This window comes from Drosophila mojavensis, unplaced genomic scaffold (assembly GCF_018153725.1).
Source record: "Drosophila mojavensis isolate 15081-1352.22 unplaced genomic scaffold, ASM1815372v1 contig_74, whole genome shotgun sequence".
NCBI lineage: Eukaryota > Metazoa > Arthropoda > Insecta > Diptera > Drosophilidae > Drosophila > Drosophila mojavensis.
Window position 1 is genome coordinate 12,102,905 of NW_025318899.1, and position 12,589 is coordinate 12,115,493.

The 12,589-nt window shown below is 38.4% G+C and overlaps 1 protein-coding gene across 10 annotated transcripts in view; it reads left to right on the forward strand.

Annotated features, from left to right (window-relative positions):
* Positions 1 to 289: 289 nt before the first annotated feature.
* The window catches only part of LOC6582195 (formin-binding protein 1-like), a 32,657-nt gene continuing 20,357 nt past the window's right edge, over positions 290 to 12,589 (forward strand). For 9 of the 10 annotated variants that reach the window (XM_044009421.1, XM_044009424.1, XM_044009425.1 and 6 more), the window contains exon 1: positions 394 to 496. In XM_044009421.1, coding sequence (XP_043865356.1) covers positions 473 to 496 — 24 coding nt within the window. In that variant the 5' untranslated portion in view covers positions 394 to 472. Of the gene's footprint in view, positions 497 to 12,589 lie in introns of all 10 variants that reach the window. The other variant, XM_002007863.4, reaches the window with a different exon arrangement.

The following is a 12,589-nucleotide window of genomic DNA, read 5'->3' on the forward strand; positions in this document are numbered from 1 at the left end:
GCGATTGGCAGCACTTTAGAGAGTCCTATCAACTACTCGAGCCCGTTCCCATTCCCTGTTCACCATTCAACATTTCCCATTCCACAATTCAAATTCCTTAAGCATTTGATCTACCTGCCGCTGCCGCAGCCGGCGTCGCTGCTGCGACCGTGGACACGTCTGCATTAAGCGTCGTTGTGTAAACTCTGAGAATTGGAAATCGCTTTTTTTTTCTTTTTGCTGTTGTTACTGTCGTTGTTATTATCGTTGTTCGTTCACAGACAATTAGAAAAAACGCAAAGGCAACGAAAACGAAACAAAAATTCTCAGTTTTTACTCTTCTTTTTATTCTCGCCCCACGCTCTTCCGTCGTTGTTTACAACACTAATCACAATAACAACAGTGGCAAACGGATCAAGCTAAAGCAGCGCAGCAGCAGAAACTGGCAGAGTCAGAAAGCGCAGCAGCAGCAGCGTCAAGCTCCAACAACAAAATGAGTTGGGGTACTGAGCTATGGGTAAGTTGTTGTAGTTATTTTATTTTATTTCATTTTTTGTTTCGTGTTATTCTTTTCTTGTTTGCTTGTTGTACGTCAAGCTTAAAGTGCAAGCGTATGTTTGAAATGTTCTCGCGAGGTTGAGCTCGCTCTCTTGCTCTGGTTTTTGTTCTCTCTCTTTCTCTCTCTTGACCAACAGAATGACTTCGGAAGAAAAAAAAAAGATACAAAAAACTGGTTTTGCGTGTTTTATGTAAATTGCGGGCCGCAAGCGTGGAATTCTTCTCGTTGTGGTTTTTGTTGCTGCTGCTGAATTCTATATTTTTTTGTTGTATTTTTGGGTCTGTTCCAGGCAGCCGTCAACTGATTTTTTCTTAACTGTTTTTCCACGGCCTCCTGCCGCCATTTGGCACACAGATGTTTTTTTTTTTTTTTTTTTTGCTTTTCCAGTTTTACTTAACTCGTTTGCTGACACGCCCGTTTTTTGGAGTTTTACCTGAGCGCCGCCCCCGCCTTCTCCCACTTTTGCATTGAAATTTGCGGCTTCAGCTGTTATGCGCGGTGGTTGGACTTTGTAGTTTTTAGTGCTTATCACGCTTTGGCTGCTTCCTTCTACTGCTTGCTATTCAGTTCGATGCAATTTCTTTTTATATTTCCAATTTCGATTTCGATTTCGGGGGTAGTTTTTGCGTGACAGCCGGCAGCACACCCTCAAACTCGGTATATCTCTATGTAGGTGTGTGCCAGTCAGACTATCAGACTGTCTGTGTGTGTGTGTGTGTGTGTAAAATTGCCATCGCAGCAGCTCTGCTCTGCGCTGCTCTGCTCTCTGGCAGGATAAAATTGCATGTCTAGACAGTCGCAGTCAGCGTTATCTACTGGCTTTTAACCCTTTCCCTTTCTCTTTACCTTTTTTGCAATTGAAATATTTCCGGATTTTGATAGTTTGCAAAACTAAAAGCTGACTAATGCAAAGGAAGTTATTTGCATTTCGGATTTAGGATGAAAGTATAACATATGAAAAATTGCAAGAGTACAGTAAAGGCTCGCTAATGCAAACACTCGCTAGTCTAGAGATATGCAAATTTATATTTACCCAATAACAAATACATATACGGATTTTCGGCTTTATTTTTAGTATTTAAATACTTTCCACTAATATTAAATATTATTTAAATACCACATAACTTTTCACTTATATATAGTTGTTGAATACAATTGGTTTCTTTTTTGCCTTGACGTCAACAGTTGATTGTCCAAATATTCTATTGATGAATCCATCAAGGCGTTTTCTCCCAGTCAATCAGAAATTTACAACTCAATCGCGTTTCATTGTTTAAGAACAAACACAAAAAAAATTAGTAAAAAGCAGTAGCTACTGTGGCCAATTATTGTTATTTCTTTTGCCATAAACATTTCAGAATTTGCATAAACAATTTGCACCATAAAAAAAAAAAAAAAAACAGAAACATTTCTTTTGTTTGAGACATGGAAACAAAATATTTTGCATATCATGCAAGGAGAGCATGGGAGGAGTGAGGGAGAGGGAGGGAGGTAGAGGGAAAGACAGAGAGAGGAAAGTGTGCAGGCAGGCGAGTCTTAAATACGTTTAATTGATTTAAACACGTAAACGAAAATATTGTTATTTTTATTTAATGCAAATTCCAAGCTTCAAGCCTGGCTAATAAGCGGGTCAATTGCGAGGCCTGCATAAAAATAGAAATAAGTATCAGAAATTCAAAATAAAAGCCAAACCGCGAGCCGCAGCTAAAAAAAAAAAATCCAAAGCAAATCCAAGCGCCACTCGAGGAAAGAAATAACAACAAAACTTTCTTTGCATTTTTGTTTCATTTCTACTCTTTTTCCTTTTCTTTCTTTTTTTTTTTTTTTTTTCTTATGAACAAAATTTTCACTTTAATTAAATTTAAAGCATGCGCCGACGTCTCTTTAAGTCCATTACAACTTGGCCCCTTGCATATGCAAAAAGCAGAAAAAAAATTAAATCAAATAAAATTGTCATAAAAACAGTCGTTATTTTAGGTGAATTTCTTTTTTCTTTATTATTTTTTCTATCTTTCATTTGGTTCGTTGACGCCCTCGTCTACCTTCTGCTATCTCTTTCGCACACGCTAAAAATAGTCGCTTGTCAACTGAAAATCTGTTTTGGGCGAGGGGGCGGTGGCCAGGGCAGGCTTTGCGTTTAGTAATTAAATAGGGCTGCTGTGCCCGTTGGCCCATAATCTAAATAAACTTATTGATTAGTGCTAAGAATGTTCGATTCGATAAACACGTTCCGCAGTCAGGTGTAGGCAGCAGAATTTTGTGGCTAAATTTAGACCTAGGGTAGGTCACAGCTGTGACAATGTGAATTATTTATTATCGAGTTTCTGTCAAAGTGTTTACAAAATGATAGAAATGCAGCTTGATTTTCCTTTGGATTTTTAGAATTATTTTACATATATTTTTATTGATATTTATTCCACATAAATCTCAAGTTTCTTGATTGGTTTGTCAGCTGTTTATTTTTTGCCAGTTATTTCAGCTGCTTAAACATTTCTTCTATGTTTAAGTTATGAGCAAATATTGCAATGTCTTATAATTTGTATAGTAATTGGAATTTGGTACTAATTAAAAATAAAAATTAAATAGAGACATTCTAAATAATAATAATATATTTATAAAATATGTGCTACTATTAAAGTTTTATCTTTGTATAATTAAGATATTGTACTATAATTATTGTGTAATTTATATAAATCTTAAATTTTCCTTCCCTTCATTTTAAAATCTGGTATTTCTTCTACTTATATAATTGTATGTGCATCTTGTCCTATTTATATCTTCCTATCTATATATATATTTAAATTGTTGTTGATCGGCTGCTTAAGCGCACATCAGGCACTTGTCCCTCCATCTCATTGTCTTTAGGTCGAGGTTTCTCCTCCTTTAACTCCTTCACACTGTCCAATCTCCAATTGCCAATCCACTCATCGTTCAATGCCTCCAACTTAACTCGATTTAAAGTAAACAAATCTCTTTTTTTTTTTTTTTTTTTTATGGCGGTTTTTCAATAGGTTTTCATGACATTGACTCGCATGTGAAACGCGCCGTGTTTAGCCAAAGTCCAAAGCAAACTCTCAACTCTAAACTTATTTGTCTTTTGTTTTGGTAGCTTTTTTATTAGCCGTTTCTAGCTATTTCAGTTTTAATGACATGAACATTTATAGCTAAAAATAAATTGTCGACAAGCACAAAACAAGAGTTTTTATGTTTCACGAAAGACAGACATGAATGTAATGCCTTAAAAAATGGACAAGAACTTGGGCCCATATATCTTTTAGCAGTTCCAATTAATGTTTGCAGTCGGGCCGTTAATTTAGCTAACGTGTGCGCCATGATTAACATTGCGGCACACACCCCTCCATATGCAGCAACAGCGGCAGCGGCAGCAGAGATTGCGTCCCCAGCGACGACAACGGCTTCCAATTAAAGCACCGGGCGTGGTCCTGGGGGCGTCGGCGATTTATGTGCTCAAGGCCAAGTTGTCAAGAAACGCATTTTGATTGTATATTAGAGTTATGTATATACATACATACATATATATATATATATTCGCTTGGGGTCGCACCCTAAGTGCAAATCTTTCTCTTTGTTGCACAGCATCCCAGCATCGATTTTTGCCATTGCCAGAGACCTTCAGAGGGCTGCCAAGATGCGAGACAGCTACTACTTCTTGGCGCCATTCGCAATGCGCTTGAACGTGGCATTAGTCCAGAACTCGCATGTTCGCCTCGGGATTATGGCAAGGATGTTGGCAATTCGAGCCACGCGACGGGTGGTTGCGAAAACTCTTGTTGATTTCATTGCATCCGGTGAATTTTCCTTGACATTTCCCGCACTCTACTCTATTCAGATTTAAGACGCATTTTGTGTTGTCCAAGGGGTTGCATTATTATTAGATCTAGGAAAAACCCCTATGAACATGGACGACGAAATTCATTTATTTATAATGTACGGCTTAGTTTTTGCCAATTTTCTATATTTCCATCTTGAAAAGCAAGAATTATTATTAGATTTTGCGAGAAGAAAATTCGATTATAAAATTGATTTATGTTTAGTTTATAAAATATATATTATAGATATAAGATATATAAAATAAAAATGTATGAGAGCCGTAAATCAAATTACGGAGAGGTTGTGTTACTATCTCTTTTTCTGCGTGTTTCCCTCTCTCTCTATATGTTTAACTATCGGTTTATCTCCCTAGCCATAGCTCAACCAATCTCTCTATGGTTCTCTCATTTTCCCATGTTCTCTCTTGTTCTCTTCTCGAAGCTTCGCTTGATGCCTATCTTGCAGTCTAAGATAATTGCATATTCCACTCACACTGTCCAAGTGCATTGTAAAATAGCCATTGCTGTTGCTGTTGTTGTTGTTGCCGTGTGGTGTCTGCTGTCTATCGATTTCAGTAGCCTTCAGCCTTCAACTGGTGCTGCATGCATATTAAGCAGTTGCCGCTGGCTCTGTGTCCGTGCGTCGCGTATCCATCAGATACGTTTTGGCCAATGCGTTTCGTATGCAAATTGTGACCGTTGCCATTCAAAATCGCGGCGCCTGCGATTTGCTATTCAGAAATCAAATGTGCAACACATTCCCATAAGGGCATGTACGGCAATCGTTGGAGTTGATAAGCGAAGTCATTTTCTTGTAAATATAAATGTATATATATATATATATATATATATATAAACATTGGTTTTGTTTTATGTAGTACGCATTTCCTTTACAACTTATCGCTTGACCAACATATTTTTCCACTCCAGTGGAGGCAGCGATAAATGCTTAACAAATTGAAAAACAGTAATAGAAAACCAAAAGCTAGAATGGAATGAACATAAACAAATAATTGTGTACGTACAGCTTTTGGCGCTTAATCATTTGCAAGCAATAAAGAATCAATTAAAATGCAGAGAATGTATTCGCAACGAATTTGTTTCTCTAAAAGGCGAGGTATTTACGTATATATACAATCGCGATGTTTGGCTGACTGTTTGTATGCGTCATTCACAGTTAAAAAATTGACTTTAACGCTGAGTCGTATAAACAACTCAATTGCTATTTCTCTTAGACTTCTTCAATCGCTTTGTGATAGATTTATAAGTCTATATCTTAGAAAGTACCCTACACTCTCCTTATTTAGTTTTATTTGTCCTATGAGTGGTTTTTTCTTCTTCTTTTGTATGATTAACACCTAGGCGCCACACCCCACAAGGGCAAAGAATTTAAATTGTTTAAACATTATGCGTCAGCGCATAGCGAAGTTCTTGGCTTTATTTTTACCTAGAAGTTTACTGTTTTGGTCAGCATCTAAGGATGATTCATAAGGCATACTTTCAGATAAATATGTGTGCATATATATAATATATGCTATATATGTATGTATGTGCATTTATTTCCGCTTAACTGGTGCAATAATGTAATGTATGCGTCAGAGAAATCTAGGAAACTTATCAGCTAAGTTATTGAGGCATATGTAGACTGTGAATAAATTAAATGAACCTGTTGCTGCTCATAAAAATTATACATATACGTATAGATAGATGTATATATAAGCTCATACATAAGGTGACAGCGAGTGATTTTATTAAATTTGTTGACGCTTTTATCGAAATATACGCCTTATCGCCGCACTGATAATATAGAATAGATCAAAGAGCATTTGCAGTGCTCATAAAGGCATTGAAAATGCAGCGAGCTTTTACAACACTCACTTGTGCTAAAAGTTAATAACATTTCATAATTTGCTAGAGTTTAATGGAGTAAGCGGTATCAAGTAACTGAAAACTAACAAAAGGTAGTTCGTATACATACATATCTATATCTATATGTCTGTTAATTCTCTTCACTATCTTTCCACAAACACACACACACACACACGCTGCGATACGAGCAAAGGTTAATAAGCAAATATTTGTTTGGATATTAGATACACAGCGTCGTGACAGGTAACTTGTAGAATATTATTTTATTTATTTTTTTGTGGGTTTCTCTGTCTCTCTCTCTCTCGGCTTGTCTCTCTCTGTTTTCTGTGTTGTTTATTTTATCTGGCCCATAGGCGGCAAACAGAGCTAAATTAATGTTGTTGGCTTCAACATGACCATGTTTGGGGTGCGGTTGCAGAATATAAAAATTGATTGTTGCAATCGGGCGCAACTGACTGCATAATACTTGCTTGAGCTGCAAGAAATAGCAAAAGAGTAAGAAAAATTTTATATTTTTCGGACATGTTGATCTTTGCACTTCCCTATCTTTCAAACTGTCAAAGTACCCCTATTGTATAAAGCACTATGTTAACTTTATGCTCGAAAACCAATATACCCCTTTCATTTTGTAATCGAGTGAGGCAACGCGCGCGTGTTCAATATGGTCAGGCATACCTTTTCGCTGGCGAGATTTATTTTCAATAATTAAAAATACCAAAATGATGAATGGGGCAAACAAAGAAGTAAAGAAAAAGAATGTTTGTCATAATTGTGAATTTATGCAAAAGCGCGTTCTATGCGATTGTTTGTTTGTGTTGGTTTATGCTTTCGCTGATAAATAGTTTTATAATTAAATGTTTAAAGTTACCACATTGATAAGACCTCTGCAAAGTCATTCAGGATGTGGCTGAAGGCTGGCTTATTGTGATTGCATTTTGCACTCTTGTTTATTGTTTATTGTTAACCCTGTGCTTTGTAACTTAAAAAAAAAAAATGAAAATATTATTAATTACTTTTGGAGATTTATGTAGTCAAAGAGCTAACCGCATAATTCATTCACGCCTGCTGACTTTTAATGCCGACATGTGGCTGCCACACGGCCAACCGAAAAGCTAAAGAACAAAAGAAGAGCCCTTGCCGAATGTGAAGCCATTTTATTTTGCAAATCGTTGGAGAAACAATGAGGTAGAGAGAAGGAGTGGGTAAAGAGAGAGAGAGAGGGAAAGAGAGAGACAGTCAGCTGGCAGCCACCCTCGTGGAGCTAAGATTCTGTCTCATTTCCATTTCAACTGTTGGCTGCACTTGACATCAAGTGGACAAGTGCCAGGAGTAGCGCCTGCAGCTCATGGGGAGTCAGGGCGAGCAATGCTTTGTTGTTGCTGCTGCCACATGCAACACAGCGACTGCTCCAATTTCAGCGGCTTGGAACACGTTTCATTATCTGCTTGACAGTTGACGAAAAGCTTTTCCCTTTTGAGTCATTTCCTCAGATCAGGCTTTGCTGACTCACCCAGAACGACGAGGGATGGTTTTGATAAGGGCCACCACCCTCGCCAACAGCTGTTGGCTGTTGTATGACTCACACAGACACAGCTGACATTGTAAGGGCGCGTGGGCGGGTGTCTATGTTTACTTAGTCCACCCACTCATTCTCTCTCCCTCTCTCTCTCTTTCTCCCCTTCAATGCCTGCACCCTTGTCAACTCAAATTGTGGCAAAATGCTTGATCATGATGTTTGCCCAGTGCTAAAAGTGGAAAATTATTCCACTGTGTGCTACACTAACAAAAAAACCAAGCAAAGTAAACTAATTAAAAATCTCTCACTAATTGGAATACTTCAATTTTAGCTGTTGGCAAAGTTTATTTTAGGAATGATTAATAAAACCAAATAAAGAGTTGCCTCGACTAATATCAAGAACGTTAACACACTTTTCTCTCAGTGTTTGGGAAGCTGTTGTAAGCTTCAAAAAAGCTTTTATATATGTATTTGTATGCATGTATGCTGGTATATTTATGCCCCAGGCAAGTTCAAAGGCAAAGGCACAAAAGCCATAGAAAGCGAGCGGGAGAGCGAGCGAGATAGCTGTAGGAAATTTCCTTTGTTGTGTTATGTATACTTTGTGTGTTTGTGTGTGTTGACATCTCATCATAAAATGTTATGTGAATGCGTTTTTGAACGCGTTTTTATCCATTCGCCATTTGCCATAAAGGCGAAGCATGTAAATATAAAGTCCGCGCCTGTCGCCTGGCCTGGCCTGAACGTGGCCTGGCCAATTCCTTGCCTGAACCTGGCTCTGGCTTTGGTTCTTTGTCTTCGCGGCACACGCGCGCTCCTTCCTTTTGGGCCAAACAGCTGCCGCGCCCCGCCAGCAAATTAGCTTCATTTCCTGTCGCATGACATGCCCAAGGCTTTAACCCTACCAAAATTCAATGCCTGCTTTTTTGTCGTTGTTATTCATAAATATTTTAAAGGCACATGCAAATTGTTGAGGAACATCTCTACTTGGTAATACTCTTCTATGTAGAATTTGGCGATGATATTAAGAATTTGTATATATTAAATAAGATAAATTATATGTATTATTATCTTTGATCAACAAAGAGATCTATATATATAACTCTACTATTCTTATAGGTGATTTTAGCTTAGATAACTAATTATATAGCCATCTATATCTATGTTAGGGCATTTGAGTTTCAACAACTCGAGCTTAGCTTTTCTCTTTTGTTTCTGTTTGTGGCACGGCTTGCAAAATCTCAAGTCGAATTATTTATTTATCTTCAGCTTTTTTTTGGAATTTTTTTTTTATTTTTCTTCTCTGCCAGCGTGGGCAAGCTGTGTGAAGGAGTTGCTGCCTGCGCGGCTAACGGAAATCGTTAAATGCTTTTGAGGGCAGCGCGCAGATAAGCCGTCCCATGAGGCAACATGCGGCGTGTTGCGGCAACATGTTGCCAGGCTGTCAACTATATATATGTATATTTTGCAAAGATGTTAACGAACTCATTTCTGTTTGTGTTTTTTGTTCGCTTTTGTGTTCATAAAGAAATCGATTCTTTCGGTACCGGAAGGGCCGCACAGCGATCGGGGCAACATCAGGCAGCGGGGATCGAGCACGTAGCCGGCTACTGGGCACGATCGCTCTTTAGTGTTTGACTCATTTGGTCGGGCTGGCCTGGCCAGGCCAGGGCCCGAGCCATATTGTACGTGGCATAAACACGAATGAGGTCGCTTTCAGTTTCTGCACACCAAACTGATTCACTCGTCCATAAAAACGCAGCTCCCATAAAGTGTAAGGAAACGCGTGCCACACGCAACGATGGGCGAGGGAATGCGGGGTCGCCATTGTCTACCCCTGCAGTCGCTGTTTATGACTACTTTAAATAAAATGCATCAATCATTCAACGGCGCACATAAAAAAATAGCATTGGCTTTGTTTTGTCAGCGCGTGAGAAATTGCATTTGATTTAGTTGCTCATAATATGAGGGGGATCATCACCGACAATCAAGTGTCCGAGTTGCTCATCCAGCGGGCAGACCAGCGGCCGCGGCAGCAGCAATGGTGGCTTTGGCTCAGCTTGCGGCACACTTTTTGCCGCCGCAATTTGTGGCAAAGCTGCGCTGCGCGGCGGTCGAAATAAGTCAAGAGTCTGAGACGTGTCTCGCTGCTTTGCCCCAACGTGGTATAATAATATTAAAACTTCACTCGGTTCATAAAGAGACAGAAAAGAAAACGTTGCTGGGCGCACCACAGACGACGGGCATAAAAGTTGCGCGTTGTTTGCTGCCAGTGGAGCAGAAGCTGAAGTAAGCAGGCAGCTGGCAGCTGGCAGTGGGCAGTGGGGCTTGGGGCATGTGGCAGGCGCAAGAAGTTGTTGCACAGTTGTTGCCGGTGCAATGCACTCCATACGACGCTGTCTTTGCGGCAGCTGCCTCAGCAGCCAACTATTTTGCATCACACACACACATACATAAAAACTAATAAGTGTGTGTGTAACAGTGTGTGTGCTGGGTCGTGTCATGCAACTCGCTGCACACGTCGCCTTCAACGTTGTTGTCATCGTTGTCGCCTTGTGATAATGCCATTATGCTATGATGGTAGCGTTGATTCCACCGAGAAAGAAGAAGAAGCAGAAGTAGAAGCAGAAGCAGACTTGCAACAACAACTGCACTGAGTAGAGCTATAAGAAGAAGCAGAAGTTGAAGACACAGCAGAACATTGACTTTGAAGTCGCACCCAATGGGGAGTCGACAATTTACTGCTGTCTGCGCCGTAAGCGTTGTGATGCAGAGCGAATTTCTAATTAAAATATGCTAATCCATGTGGAAAGATGGATTAATCGATTAATCATGCGATCGATAATATGTAATCAAATGCGACGTGTGCAGTTTAGGGGTTTATATAGATCATAAATTTTGCCTGCTGTAATTGAGCTGACAATTATGGGATATCTGTATAGCGATAAGATAATTTAATGTGATATTCAATGAATGACAATTGAATGGGGCGCTGTTATCGATAACAAATCGATACAAGCATATATAACCGAGTATTTAGAGCAAAAATTACTGAATAACTAAAATTTTGCATATGTGTACCTAACTTTTCTCCACATATTCACTAACTTTCTTTATCTCTTTCTCGTTCTCTGTCTGCTTTCCAGGTAAGTTCACTCTTCACAATTAATCAAGCCACGTGAGTTTATCTACCAGCTGCCATTCGATAAACACATTTGCCATTTCTCAGTTTATAAACAAAGCGCGCTGAGAATCGAGTAGAGGGGCAGTAAAACAAAAAACAAGAGAAGCAACAGCGGCATTGCAAGGCCTTAGGCTGCGTTGTTAGACGGCATTGCAATTGATGCGTTTATTTTTATAAGCCTTTAGCGCATTTATTATAAACAAAATATATTTTCAAGCGTTCGAGCGTACAATGTTTATAAGTCGTACATTGTTGTTGTTGTTGCTGTTGTTGTTGTTGCAGTGTTTATGTTAACATTGACTGCTAGGCTGAATGAAAAGAGGAAGAGTCAGCCACCCACAGAAACTTCTTGACGCATTTCCGTAGAATCTCTCTTTTTTTCTTTCTCCTTAGTTTTCTATTTAGTAAACAGCACGTCTTCCATTTCTGGCCACGCCTCTTGGGCCCGTTTCACTGGCCAGGCAGATGGCTAACTTTTACTTTTTGTGTATATACATGCAGCGAATCGATATTGATATATAGATATCTGTAAATAATATATACATATATGAAACGCAATGCGTTCATAATTCTCTTTATATGCCATATATGGGGAAGTATTTCCGCATTTTATTTTGGCACTTTCAGTTTTCAATAATGCGTTCCCCACTCGTATTATATATCATCTCTGAATATATATATATATATATATATATGTATATGTATGTACAAATATATTCATAAATGCTTATGCATTCGCTTTATTGTCTACTTGATGAGCTGACTAATGAAGCTGGTACGAGGGTTCCCCTGGAAGCCCCTCATCTCCTTCCACATAGCTACTTCTCTCTCTCTCTCTCTCTCTCTTTCTCTCTTTCTGTCGTTGGCATTATTCATCAGCATGATTAACATTACAAATCATAAAACGTCAGTCAATTTGCATTTCTATTGTTTACAATAGCAACAATAACAACAGCACAAAATTTGTTTTCATCCAAAGTCTTGTTATTTGGTTTGTTGTAGTTTGTTTTGAAAATTATTTATGCATTCTATAGCCAGCTCTTTCATATATATATGTATATATATATATACACATATATTCACACATTAAATTTTGGGACAGGTGTAAACCGGTTTTAGCTTAGTCTATCTTTCAGTTTCAGCCGACTGCATAATTTGTTTGATTTACTTTTTTTTTTTTTTTTGGGTCTTTCTCGAACTCAAATTCGATGTGTGATTTGATATTTGTGTGTGCATTTCTTTCTGTGGGGAACCTGTGCTTAACTGAATTCTATTGTTAATTTGCGAAAGTGAAAACAGTTTTTTATAGCTCTACACAAACAACAATTCAGTTTAACACAAATGAAATGCAAATTGAGCAATGAAATAGAAAGAAAGAATGAAAAATAAAAGCAACTGTTGGATCATAAAATAAAATAGATATGATGAAAAAATTAACATATGATGGAAAATGTTGTTTGTGGAGTGCTACGAGAATTTGTGCTAACGGTAGCTCGAATGCATTCTAACTGTTGTTGCTGCCGTTAATCAGTGACCGAAACTTCTGAGAAATGCCGTCAAAAGAATTCTTTTGAGAAAAGGTTTACATAAGCTAAAGGTTTCGAAAAATGATGTCGATGACAGTCATTCGAGGTTGAGTAAACTATTTATAG